We start from the raw sequence: 14,635 nt of genomic DNA, 5'->3' as shown, positions 1-14,635 counted from the left end.
GGACCACCTGCAGATATGAACCAAGGCACGCTTGCTGCCATTTCCCTCTCTGCTGGGATTCTATTTACCTTGTCATGCTTCTTCTTGCAAAACTTTATTTCACTCCACATGAAGAACAGTGCTGAGTGGAAAATGTAAGCCATCTATGATTTCACATAAGGGTGAGGGTTTACTATATCTTATGAGAGTAACTAACATACAGTTAGGGAATTGGCTAATGGGAAACAAGAGGGAGAATAGCGAAGACAGAAGACAAGGCAGGCAGGTCTAGCAGAGGGCTGAAAGAACGATGTTCATCATGGTTCTCAGCGTTGCAAGTCCCAGAATAAAGAAGATGAATGCAGCGTGAAAATCTAGTTTTGTCAGAAGAAATAGGATTGATATGGGAAAATGCTCATTATGCAATATTAACTAAAAGTAGTTGGGCTCAAAACCTGTCAATATACTTTGGCAACTAAGTGTTTAAGTGTATGGTTTCCTTAAACAAGTCACATACCTGCTACTGTGAAAAGGACAGGACAGGGTGAAAAATAAGAATGAATGGACATACTGTTTTACACAATAGTTATGAAAGTATACAGAATGATTTAAGAGTGTTTATTGCTGGTTTTAAGATTAGGGATGTATATTTTCCTATTTAAAATTACGTATTCAGTTTTTCTACAATTTCTACGTATGACTTTTATATCAAGAAAAAGTAATACATTTTCTTTTTTGTTCTTTTTATTGTGTGCCAGTTCCAGGGCCTGAACTCAGGACCTGGGCACTGTCCCTGAGCTTCTTTTGCTCAAAGACAGCACTCTACCACTTGAGCCAAAGCACCACTTCTGGCTTTTTGTTTATATGGCACTGAGGAATTGAACCCAGGGCTTCATGCATGCTAGGCAAGCACTCTACTATTAAGCCACATTCCCAACCCCATAAAATTTCTATTTTATGTGATACATTTTAGAAAACAGAATTATCAATTTTATCTTTTTGGATATGATAGAAGTCTTACAGTAGTAAGGTTACACAAAGTGGGTTACACAAAGTGGGTTAAAATTCTTGATCACAAAGGACATTAAGTTACTGTTTTATGTGGTGGAGAAAGCTGAGGAAATGATAAACAGACAATTACATTATTTTGATGAATATTAATTAAATAAGGACGGACTAAAGGTGGATGCATTTTACTAAAATGATATGTAATGTCTGTGGCATATTTTCTATCTTCTGATTTGGGAAATGCTTCCAGGTCTCGGATGATGATTTAAATATCCTAAGTGCCAATATCATATTGCTGAAGTATCTCTTCGAGTGGAAAAAGTTAAAGAATGCTCATCATGATTATATTAAATAGACTCATTAATATCAGAAAGAGCCTGTCCTACCCACTGGGAATAATGAAGTAGTGACAGCAACCACATTTAATAAATATTTACTTTGCAAATACCAGGTATTCTACATTGGCTATTTCATTAGCTTTTTCACAATAGATCTTTAAGATTTAATTTTTTCACTTACTTATTGAGACAGGTTGTTGAATTTGTAATCCTGCTGCTTCAGCCTCCTGAGAACTGGGATTACAAGTATGTAATTTGGATAAGTGTTATAAATCCATTTTGCCAACTTTTTTTTTTTTGGGGGGGGGGTCTGTTCATGGGGCTTGAACTCTGGGCCTGGGCACTGTCCCTCAGCTCTTCAGCTCAAGGCTAGCGCTCTACCACTTAAGCCACAGCGCCACTTCCAGCTTTTTTCTTTTTGTTTATGTGGTGCTGAGGAATCGAACCCAGGGCCTCAGGCATGCAAGGCAAGCGCTCTACCACTGAGCCACCTTCCCAGCCCCAGCTGGATGTGTTTTGAAAGGGAATGTCAAAAAAGGTTGCAAGCCAGGCTCCAGTGGCTCATGCCTATAATCCTAGCTACTCAGGAGGCTGAGATCTGAGGATCACAGTTCAAAGCCCACCTGGGCAGATAAGTCCACGACTCTTATCTCCAATTAACCACCAGAAAACCAGAATGGCACTGTGGCTCAAGTGGTAGAGCACTAGCCTTGAGCTGAAGAGCTGAGGGACAGTGCCCAGGCCCAGAATTCAAGCCCCATGACTGACCAAAAAAAAAGGTTGTAATTTGTTATGGTTTGTGGGTGCCATATAACCCCCAAAAGTTACTTGGTTAAAGGCTTGGTCTGTGGCTGTTGGGAATCTAAGCATTGAGAGGTGAATAGATCATGAAGGTACTAAGTTTATTAAATAATACATTGATGACTCCTTACAGAACGAGCTATTTATTAGCAGGTGGGGCCTGTTTTGTAGAGAAGGCATGTCATTGAAAGATTTATTTTGCTTTGGTCCTTTCTGTCTCTCTGATTCCTGGCTGCCATGAGATGAGCAGTTCTGCTCCATCACACCCTTCCATCAGGATGTCTACCTCCCCTCAGGCCTAAAAAGAATGAAGCCAGCTGACCAGGCACTGCATCTTCTAATATTAAGAGTCAATACAAATCCTCCCTCCTTTCAGGTATTTGCCAAAGTAAATAAAAGAATGCTTAACACAGAATTCTTTGGATCATATATACTATATTTAAAAAATCTCCAAATGAGGCATACTATAATGAAATCCACTAATATAACTCCAAAGAAATGTATGAAGTCACACTAAGTAAAATATATAACATAAATGATATACTTTACATAAATTAATAAACTTATCAGTTAGTGAAATTTGTTGACAAATACATTTATTGATAAGTTTAACAGGATGATTATATTCTTTATATATTCTTTAAATTTCGTTTTTTGGAAAGATTTTCATTAAAAAAATTTTAATGTAAAATTTTAAATTTATACCAATGAAAACCCGTAACACATACACATGCAATAAATGTTTAGCATTTCTGGTCATCTGAGGATCTTAGAGAAAAGATTATACTAATATTATCATTGTCTATGAAACTAGGTTGGAGCTAGACATATGAAAATGAGCTAAACAGGATTCTTAAGTAATGCAGAAGTATTACCACAAATTATCTTTTTAAAAGATTTCTCCTAATATCATTTATTTCTTTAACATAGGTTTGTGTCTTAACAGTTTCTCTTTAATTGAGTAAATTTCCATGATCTCTTGCTCACTGATAAATGCACATCTTTGCAGACCAACAATTAACTGTTCACACATCTTTACCATTTGGTCTATAGAGATTTTCTGACTAGTGATCATAGTGTTATTGTCATTACTGCTGCTGTCTTCATACTGATCTGTATTCAATCCCATCATAGCAATTTCTCCCTCACTCAAAGGATGCACAACAGGCACATCATTGTCAATGTTCAGTATTTCTTCAATGTCAGCTTCTTCTAATTTATTTACACTTTCAGCGGATAAACTTTTGGCATATGTAATAAGTTTTGCTATCATCATCTTTTCATTAGAGTCGCTAAATCCTTCCAGATCTTCATCAGAAAGGTAATTTTCAAACATCATTGTAGCCCAAAGTCTGTGCCAAGCATTTGTTAATGTTGACTTATCAACATCATTCCAAGCATTAGCGACTGCATAGATAGCATCTTTAAGACTAAACTCATTAAGGAAGTCCTGGATTTTCAGACCTCTGTTAACTGAAGCAAGCATTCTGTTCAAAAAAAAGTGTTTGTATTTGCTCTTCATGGAACGTAAAATTCCTTGGTTACATGGCTGTATTATAGATGTCACATTAGCGGGGAGGTATATGCTGAAAACATTACTTTTCACAAGAAGTTCTGAGGGGGGATGTGCAGAACAGTTGTCTAGGAAGAGCAAAATTTTGCAATTGTTTTCTAGTCCAGCTTGTTTGCAATGAGCTCTTGCTGCTGGCACAAAGTGCTTATTGAACCAGTCAGAGAAGATTTCTCTTGTCACTGATGCTTTCTTGTTTGCATAATAATGCACAGGTAAACTATCCACATCTTTTAAACATTTTGGATATAGGCTTTTCCCAATTACTGCCAATTTTATCTTGTGTGTGCCAGCAGCATTAGCACACCCAAGAACAGTTAATCTTTGCTTGGCATCCTTGAAATCTGTTTGTGTCCTTTTGTTATTCATGGTTAAGGTTTTTCTAGGAACATAGCACCAGTACAGAGCTGTCTCATCAGCATTGTAAATTTGTTCAGGGCTGAGGTTTTCATCAGATATTATCTTAGCAAATTCATCAATGTAATTTTCAGTAGTTTCATGATCAGCAGAATCTTTTTCACCACACATTTTAAGATACCTGATTCCATGACGTTTTTTAAATTTTTGCAGCCAGCCTTCTGAATATTCACACTCACTTTCAATGTTTAATTCTTCATGGTATATTCTAGCTTGTTTCATGACCAACAATCCAGACAGTGGCATATCTCTACTTCTTCGTTGTCGAATCCATTCAATCAACACACGGTCAAGATCTTCATTTTTGGCCCTATGCAATGTTTTCCTATTTTTCATTAATTCTTGGTTATCACTGTCACTGTAAAACTTCAGCAATTTGTCTTTCTGTTTCTTTATGTCATATATGGTGGTAGTTCCCACACCATACTCTTCAGTAAGATGTTTCACAGACACACCAGTATCAAGCTTCTGCAATAACTCCACTTTCTGAGCTATTGATAAAGACAGATGCTTCCTTTTCTTCTTCTCATTGTTACCCATAGGTATATCTTTTACTCTTTTGGACATTTTCCAACACACGCTTCAAATCACAAAATGTCAGGAAGTTACAGAGGCATGTGTGATGATGGTTAGGTAGGGGTTCCCAAAAAACAAAGGTTTCATGTTTGCTCACAGTTGGTTTTGTTGCAAACAGTCTTAGTGCCAAATGTACAAGATACTTTTGGGTTTCAGGGTATTTGCTGTTTTTGTCTTACTTTGGAATTGTAGAGTAGAAATTGTGGACCTGTATTAAAGATACCATTTTAATAATGAAAAGAATGAGGCTTACTTAGAACCTTTCTCAAGGTTATACAACTAATACTTGTCTCTTCTGCTTATATTTAGTCTCTTAAAATCTGATTGCTTTAATGGATAGAAGATTAATTTTTTTTGTCAGTTGTAGAGCTTGAACTCAGGGCCTGGGCACTGTCCCTGAGCTCCTTTGCTCAAAGAGCCACAGTTCCATTTCCATATTTTATTTTTTAATTGTCTGCAAAGATTTGAGTTAGAATATTTTAGTAAAGGAACCTCATACTATTGGCTGTATGTCTGACAGTCAGTGAGCTCCATGCTGGATAACATGGAGATGTCTTAGAAAGGAGGTTGGAGATCTTAAAATTACAGTTACTGAATATAGATTTTTCTTTTGTATAGCAACTCATCAGTTTGGTATTTAGACGCTTGGTTACTTATTGGTCGACAATGATAAAAATGAAAGACAAGAATTTTTTTTAGACACACTTCTAAATCACCACAGATTTTCAGTGACTAACCACTTATTGGTGATTGTTTTGGTTTAAACACCCTAACTATGATTCAAATTATTAGTAATCTAGTTCAGAATCGAAACATATTTTAGATATCCTAGTAAGAAACTTAATTTAGAATTAAAAGAATTCATCAGGTGTTTTAAGGACTTGTTTTTGTGGTTTAGACCTTATTTCATAAATGGGTTCCTACTCAAGGCCAACTTTTCTTCTTCCTCCTCCTTCTCCTCCTATTTGTTTAGATCTTCATCAAATATCTAACGTGACATACTACAAAGCCTCCCAAATCTCCTCCGTTTTCATTAGATGCCAGGCCATCCTTTGAGATGAGCCATCATTAAAATGAATCAAGCACAGTTCCTATAATGACAGAAGTTTAAAAATCCAATAAATATGAGAAATTCAATAAATATGAGAAATTTATTTATAAAATCCAACCAAAGAGAAAGAGATCATATTTGTTTGGTGAAGTGTCAACATATTTACATTATTTTCTATGTTGTCCTCTCCTACTATACTGTAACAGTAAGGTACTATCTGGTACTATCTGGTATGCCACATTAACACATTAAAAAACACATTAAAAAACATTAGACTCACCTGGGTGCCTCTGGCTTACTCCTGTAATCCTAGCTAGTGAGGAGGCTGAGATCTGAGAACCATGGTTCAAATCTAGCCCAGGCAGGCAAGTCTGTGAGACTCTTATTTCCAATTAATCACAGAAAAAGAAGTGAAGTAGAACTGTGGCTCAAATGCTAGAGTACAAGCCTTGAGCAAAAGGAGCTCAAGGACAGCACCCCAAGACGAGTTCAAGCCCCAGGACCAGGAAAAAAAAAAAAAAAGCATCACACTTAAAGAGTTGAATTGCCTTAGACCAGTGTCATAAACTTTTAAATGACAGGGGCTAAAATTCACTAGTCTTCTTGGCTATAAAATCTTAGTCATTATTGTCTCCTTAATTCAGACTCTTGCTTTGAGCAAATTATTTTACATTCCTAATTCTCTTTTTTTCTTTTTCCCCCAAAGCTGAGGCCCAAACTCACAGCCTTGAACTTGCCAGGCAAGTGGTCTTCCACTGAGCTAAATCCCAACCCCTAATTCTCTCCTCTTATATTCCTCCCTCTCATTTTATAAAAGAAAGTCACATCCTCACAAATCTGGAATCTTGTTATGGTATACTGTCCCAAAGAAGAATAATATCCTGGCTGCTCATTAAAGGGACAATTCAAATGATTAATTTGGAGGCAGCTCTTGGAATAATTAATTAAAGCCTAAAAAACTTCATTAATGCTTGCCTTTCTTATACATTTCTGCTAAGAGTGAATGCTGATTTAGAACCAACGTAATTTGGCCCTACTTAGGATGCTCTGAATCAGAATGACTGTAATACTTCCTTTCTGAGACTACAGTTAAAGAGTGCAAACTCTTGAGAAAAAGGTACATGACAGTAACATCAACACCGTTAAAAAGTAAAAAGCAAAGCAAGCTGTGGTGCTACATGCGGGTTATCCCAGATACTTGGGAGGTAAATGCAGGAGGACCATACGCTGCAGGCCAGCCTAAGCAGAATTAGGGAAATTCTATCTCAAAAAAAGAACAAAATACAAATTAAAGGGCCAGGAATGTGGCTCAAGTGGCAGAGTGCTTGCCTTGAGTGCAATCCTCAATACCAAAAAAAAGCAATCAATAAATCAATCAATAGCAGTTTTTCCTAGTTATTTTAATAATACTCATCTTACAATTTGCCACTGCCTGGAAGAAAATTATCTTTAAAATAGCCCAAACAACAGTGGCAGTAATTCTAATTACTCTTTACTGTGACTATGTTTTAGCAATATCAATCTTTAAAATTGGCAATACTTAATGACATTTTTATATTTCCTAGGTTGATTTGAGGCTATAAGCTTATGGATGAGTCCTTGTCTTGCACATATGAGGCCCTGATATAATTTCCAGTATTAGGGAAAAAAGGGCTATTTTCTGTGTGTGTATTCAGTCTCTGCTATTAGGTAACAATAAATACTGGGCATTTCAACAGATTTTTCATCTTGGTTCCACCTCTCCTTCCTGCCCCTCTGAAATGAGAAAAGTAAACTAGATCATTATATATTCCTCTTGTCCCTAATATTCTATACCTCTGTGACATGAGATGTATAAATATTCGCTTATATAACTAAAAAAGCCTCCCAAACCCTAAAAACATATTTTTTCTTTTTCTTTTCCCATTTCTTTTTCCTAATATTAGAAAAGCCCTGTTTATATGCACCAGAAACTATTTTTTAAAGTATTTACTGAAATTGGTCCCATTATTATTATGGCTTCTCTGCCCAGGCGGGAAAATTGGTAAGACTCTATCTCTAACTAATCACCAGAAAACTGGAAGAGACGCTGTGGCTCAAAGGGTAGAGTACTCGCCTCAAGCTAAAGGGCTCAGGGACAGCACCTAGGCCGAGTTAGCCAAAGTTAATCAAACTACTTGTGATATCATTACTTTTAGTAACTGAAATCTCAAACGTATACACTCAAAGCATAAATGCTTTAAAAAATAAGATGATATTGGCATGATTCTACTTTTCCCGAGGAAACTAGAATCCTGAAATAGCTCACTGATATAAAACTCTGGAATAAATAGATTCACAACCAGCATTTGATGGGTGTTGAAAGGATAGGAATGGATGGTCTACTAGCACCACCTGGTGCTAGTTCCAAACTAATGCAACATATCTGTAAAAAAAGGCCATTTGGATTTTAAGTAGTCTAATTTTGGTAATTTCAAATGGAATGATCCAGTGGTGATAGTTTTACATATAAATTTATGAGAAGTGAGATCAAAATTTTGAAATGCTGTTTTATCCCCCTTGTTCTGTTTATAGTCATGAGACTGGGTTGGCTGGAGGAGAACTGATATTGCTACATCGTAGATACAAAAACCAAAGAAACAGCTAACAGTCAATTAAATAGCTTCCTGAAAAAGACAGAGCAGCTGGGCACCAGTGGCTCACGCCTGTAATCCTAGCTACTCAGGAGGCTGAGATCTGAGAATCGCAGTTCAAAGCCAGCCCAGGCAGGAAAATCCATGACAGGCTTATCTCCAATTAACCACCAGAAAACTGGAAGTGGCACTGTGGCTCAAGTGGTATAGCGCTCACCTTAAGCTGAAGAGCTGAGGGACAGCTCTCAAGCCCAGTGTTCAAGCCCATGACCAACCAAAAAAAGGCAGTGGGAGAGAAAAACCTCATGAGGATATGGTTGCTAACTAGTAGTTAAAGAGATATTTGGAAGCCAAGCAACCTCTTACCATTTGAATGAGTATGCCACATTTAGTACAGAAGCCACAAGTGCTATTGTTATTGCTGTTTGTAGCCACCAATACTTGGCTTTGGGTTCATACACATGAAGGATGTCCAAGGTGAAGGATGTCCACATACTCTAAGACTTCACTAAGCTGCTATTTGTATTGCTATCTGTGGATTTCATCCTTATCAATATCCAGAATGCTCACAAGCCTTTTCAAGTGTTCCTGCGGTGAAACAGAAAAGAAAGCCCTACATAGGGCACTCAGAAGGGTCTGGACAATAGAAAAAAGTTCACTCTTAGTTACATAAATGTATGCATACACTCCTGTACATACTTGAGAAATACTGGTGTGTAACGTTTTAAATGAGATAGCAAAAGACAGCCCATAATATTAGTTATTTAAGCAAAAGATTTTATTTAATATCTAATGTACACAACAGTTACAGTTGGCTCATACTCTCAAACCAAATCCTATGTTGTATACTCAGTAGTATACAAGTAGTATACAGTAGTATAAAAGTTCTATGATATCTGTAAAACTTTATTCACTGAACAGATATTCATTGAACAATTCCTATATGTCAGACATGGTTATATGTACTAGGGATCAAATAGTGAGCAGTCAGATTAAGGTCTTGGCTTAAAAGGTTATATTGTGATGGAGAAAAACACACTGTTAGCAAAACACAAGTATTTTTAAGTGTAGGAAGAAAGTAAACTAGGCCATGTGATAGAAAGTGACTGTCTGGGGGTGACTTCAGGTAGAGGGCAAAGATGGCATCTCTGAGGATGATGTCAGATGAATAATGAGTGAATAATGAGAAGCTGGTCATGAAAAAGAAAAAATAAATGCAGGGAACTAAGTGTAGACGCTCTAGGCTCTGGTGTCAATGATGCAGGCTCTACAGGTTCAAGAGTAGGGAGCCTTCTTTACTAAGGAGGTGATGGGATCTCACAGCTACATACAGTGCTTAATAAATGTTTTCTTTGACACATTAAAATTTAAAAAGCTCAATACAAATCTGAAAAGAGCTTAACATAAAAAGCCTACTCTAGTCCTTCTGGACATCAATTATAAACACTTTTTTATTTACTTATTTATTTTTGCAGTGGATTGGAATTCAGGGCCTTGAGTCACTGCCCTTTTTACTTTCATTATTTTTTAAGATAGGATCTCTTGCTTTTTGTTCCAGGAAAAAAAAAACACCTTTTTGCTCCCACATTTTGATTCAGGCTAGACTTGGGTCATAATTGTCTTTCCTACTCATGTGTAGCTGGGATTACAGGTGCATACCACCATGCCTAGATTGTTCTTTGAGATAAAGTCTTGCTAACTTTTTCCATTTGGTCAGGTCTTGAACCTCAGTCCTTGTATCTCCACCTCTCAAATAGGTGGAATTACAGGCATGAGCCACTTTGCTCAGCCCCATCTATTTATTTTCTACAGTCACAGATACATGTGACATTGATTTTTGAAGCAAGTTCTCACTATGTTGAAGCAAGTTCTCACTATGTAGCCAAGACTAGCCTTGAACTCAAGCTCCTTGCCCAAGCTTCCTGAGTGTTGGAAGTACAGGCATGTGCTGAATGACAAACACTTAAGAGAATAACTTCTACTGGTTACCTTGGTACATTTAAGTAATGTGATTAAGCTTCTACATACTGATTCTTCATCTCCTGATTCCCTCCTTTGTAAGACTCAGGTATTTTAGACCCAACTCTTCTTATTGCTTCTTTTTTGCTTTCTTCTATGCCTCTGCTGGGCACAATTTCTTATATCTACTTGAATTTAATGCCAACTCTTCGTTAAAGCATGTTACATAGTACCATTTATGATCTAGCTTCTACATATTTTATTCATCTTTTACTTTATCCACTTTAGCTCTACTTAAAGTCATAATGAAGTATGCATTTAGTTTTTGTGTGTTCTTGTTCTCTGGTCTCATTGCTTTCTATCTTTCTATTGCTTAGAATTGCTTTTCTACAATTCAATGGCAAATGCCATTATTCATTCTAGTCTATACACTAATTTAAAAACTTTTCACTGACATCAAATACAGTGAAAACGGGTTATTCCATGGGGAAAGAACATACAAAAGAAACAAAAAAAATCACATAGTACATTTTAAATACGCTAAAAAACACTAGCAAGAAACAAAAAACATGTTGTTTGGGGTTCACATTTTTATAATAAAAAGATTAATAAAACTTTTCACTGGTAGGCTGTTTTTAAATAAAAAATATTTATTGACTATCTGTTACATGTAAAGCACTGATTTAGATATCAGGGCAAGAATGGTCCATGATAGATATTCTAAGTGAATCTAAGTAGTCTCACTAAAATCAGCTACCACTATGAGTAGCCACTACCATGTACTAAATAAATCATATGTGCTATTTTAATCATCACAAGAACTTTATGAGACACACTCTCTTGAAGTGTCTGAGGTTATATTCAGAGTCTGTCTGACTTTATGGAAACTACATTTAAGCTATATTCTGCTCCCATTTCTGCCTGTTTTCTTTTTAGCTTTATTGAGAGTTGAACCTAGAGTGTCAGCAAGCTTGCCACCATTTGTGACCTAACTCCTAGGCCCTCTTGTATATTTTAATTACAGTATTTGAAGTTATGTGTTCTCTAAAAAACTTTGGGACTGTTTTCACAAAACGATGCAGAACTAATACCATAGTAGATACACAAGAGAACAGTTAATATACTACACACAATGGAATTAATTCTTTCTAGACTGAGAAAGGTTGCTTTGGACTACAAGCTTCTTAAAGGTAGAGATCACCTTCCATAGAGCAAGTACTTGATAAATTTCTGTTGAAGTTGTTATTCAAACCCTTGTAATAAACACATATACTTTGCTTTTGAGATAAACACCAACTTGCTTTATTTGTGCTATTAGAGATGGCTTTGTATCACGAGTTAAACATTCAATCTTTTAAAAATACAATTCCATGGCGGTTGGATCCAAACTTTGCAATGCAGTAGTTAAATGTAGTAATTAATTGTATAGACTTTAGTGCTTGACTACTCAGATGCAAATTCTAATTTACTAATTAGACAAGTTTACTAATTAGACAAGTTTAAGCAAATTAGTATTTAACAAGTACCAAGTACTTTATTTTTCTTTTTTGGAAAACTGAGGTTTGAACTCAAGGCCACATGCTCATTAGGCAAGCACAGGCAGCCATTTTACCACCTAAGGACATCTCCATCCATAAGCCAGGTACATTTATAAGTACTTCACTGTCTCACCTGATTTGATCTTCCCACCTCTATGAAACAGATACTTTCATCATTCCTTGATAGCTTTATTCCAGTTTCTTTAACTCATAGAGTGACTTAGGATTAAAATGAGTATAAATTGCTTAGATAATATCTAGCACATAAAAAGTTAGTTATTATGAGTATATCTCATTTTATTATTATACTTCATAGATATTGTAAGCACTGTCTTGTTTTCTTTTACAAAATAAAGGTTTGTGGAAAGCTGTGTCAAGCAAGTCTATTAGGACCATTTTTCCACCATTTCAAAATTTCTATTATTATCATTGTATCTGTTATGATTATTGGTAATAATTGATCTTTAAGGTTATTATTGTAATTGTTTTAGGCCAACATGAATTTCACTCATATAGATAGCAAATGTAATAAAGTGTAAGTATACTGACTACACCAATGACTGGTTCATCAGGCAATAGGTTCATAAGGCTTCCTTAATCTCTGAGACACAACAACACTGAAATTAGAACAATTAACAACTCTTCAGTGGTCTCTAAGTGTTCAAGTGAAATGAAGAGTTGTACATCTTATACTTTAAATCAAATGCTAGCAGTGATAAGGCTTAATGAGAAAGACATGTCATAAGTTGAGACAGACAGAAAGCTAGGTCTCATGAATCAAATAGCCAACTTGTGAATGCAAAAGAAAAAAAGGTTCTAGAGAGCAACAATGCTACTCTAGTAAACACACAAATGCTAAGAAGATGAAAGAGCTTAATTGTAGATAAGGAGGAAGTTTTACAGGTTTTTAGAGAAGATTAAACCAGTCATAACATTCCATTAAGCCCAGAACAAGGCTCTAACTCTTCAATTTAATGAATTATGACAGCGGTTAGAAAGCTATAGAAGTAGAATCTGAAGATAGTAGAGGTTGGTTTATGAGTTTTAAGAAAAGCAACAACCTTTATGATTTAAAAGTGCAAGGAGAACTATCAAATGCTGATAGAGAAGTTGCAGCAAGTTACCCAGAAAACTGAGCTGAGATTGCTGAAGAAGGTAGTTACACTAAACAACAGATTCTCAATGCAGTCATAAAAGCTTCATATGGAAGATGCCACATAAGACAGTTATTGCTAGAGAGAAGTCATTACCTAGTTTAAAGGCTTTGAAGGACAAATTGACACTTGTTGGGCTGCAACTGGAGATGATGACTTAAAAGCCTGTAATCCTAGCTACTCAGGAGGTTGAGATCTGAGGATTTTGGTTGGAAGCCAGTCTTGGCAGGATTAATGTCCAATTAATCACAGCAAAAACAGAGCAAAAGGAGCTTAGGGGGAATGCCAAAGGCCAGAGTTCCAAGTCCCAGAACTGGCAAAAAAGAAAAAAGTAGAAACCTTTCTGGAAATTTAGTGCCCGTAAGAATTACACCAAATCGGGCTGGGAAGGTGGCTCAGTGGTAAAGCGCTTGCCTTGCATGCATGAGGCCCTGGGTTCAATTCCTCAGCACCACATAAACAAAAAAAAGAAAAAAGCCAGAAGTGGCGCTGTGGCTCAAGTGGTAGAACACTAGCCTTGAGCTGAAGAGCTGAGGGACAGCGCCCAAGCCCAGAGTTCAGGCCCCATGACCGGACCCAAAAAAACAAAAAACAAAAAAGAATTACACCAAATCTACTGTCTGAGCTATATGAAAGGAAACTGTAAAGCCTGAATGACAGCACATCTGTTTACGACATGGTTTACCAATGATTTTAAGCTCATTGTTGAGACTGTTTAGAAAAAAAGAGATGATTTTCTAGGAGGAATTAAAAATCTTAAAACAAAGGATTCCTTTTCATGCTACTTCTCCTTGATAGTGTACCTGGTTGCTCATGAATTTGGATGGAGATGTGTGAGATTGTTTATTCACATCTGCTTACACAATACCCACTCTGCGGTCCATGAGACCAAGGCAAAACTTTATATTATAGAAGTGTAAAACTTCTGTAGTAAATTTCACCCAAAGTAAGTATGAGTAAAATGTTATCAAATAACACATTATACTACAGGGAATTCTTTCATGAAAGGAAGAGCCAATCAATATGTATACTTCACTTTTGCCTTTTTAAAGAAATTACTACATCCATTCCATTAAGTGACCACCACTCTGATTAGTCAGCAGCCATCAATAACAAAGAAAAATCTTCCACCAGTCCAAAAATTATAACTCACTGAAGGCTCAGATGAAGGTTAGCATTTTTTCAGTAACAATGTATTTCTTAATTAAGGCATGTATATTTTAAAAGATATCATGCTATTGTGCTACAATACAATATATACATAACTTTTCTTTTAAACAAACCATTGCTTTTTGCCAGTCCTGGGGCCTGAACTCAGGGCCTGGGCCCTGTCCCTGAGTCTCTTTGTATTCAAGGCTAGCACTCTGCCACTCGAGTCACAGCATCATTTCCAACTTTTTCTGAGTAGTGCAGATAAGAGTCTCACGGACTTTCCTGCTTCGGCTGGCTTATGAACTGTAATCTTAAGATCTCAGCCTTCTGAGTAGCTCAGATGACAAGTGTGAGCCACCTGCACCAGCTTCAAACTTAGTTTGTTTGTTTTTTTTTGTCGGTCATAGGGCTTGAACTCTGGGCCTGGGCACTATCCCTCAGCTCCTCAGCTCTAGGCAAGTGCTCTATCACTTGAGCCAC

General features: G+C 36.5%; 1 protein-coding gene across 3 annotated transcripts in view; it reads right to left on the bottom strand.

The window, feature by feature from the left end:
• Pank1 (pantothenate kinase 1) overlaps positions 1–14,635 on the bottom strand; it is an 89,259-nt gene that overhangs the window by 70,529 nt on the left and 4,095 nt on the right. For 2 of the 3 annotated variants that reach the window (XM_042689203.1, XM_042689204.1), the window contains one exon: positions 2,582–4,897. The exons of the other annotated variant lie outside the window; for it this stretch is intronic. In XM_042689203.1, coding sequence (XP_042545137.1) covers positions 3,040–4,680 — 1,641 coding nt within the window. In that variant the 5' untranslated portion in view covers positions 4,681–4,897 and the 3' untranslated portion in view covers positions 2,582–3,039. Of the gene's footprint in view, positions 1–2,581; positions 4,898–14,635 lie in introns of those variants that run through there. 3 annotated transcript variants of the gene reach the window in all.

This window comes from Dipodomys spectabilis, unplaced genomic scaffold (assembly GCF_019054845.1).
Source record: "Dipodomys spectabilis isolate Male_0828 unplaced genomic scaffold, ASM1905484v1 ptg000125l, whole genome shotgun sequence".
Classification (NCBI taxonomy): domain Eukaryota; kingdom Metazoa; phylum Chordata; class Mammalia; order Rodentia; family Heteromyidae; genus Dipodomys; species Dipodomys spectabilis.
The sequence above is the reverse complement of the archived record's forward strand: the minus strand, read 5'-3'. Positions and strand labels throughout refer to the sequence as shown.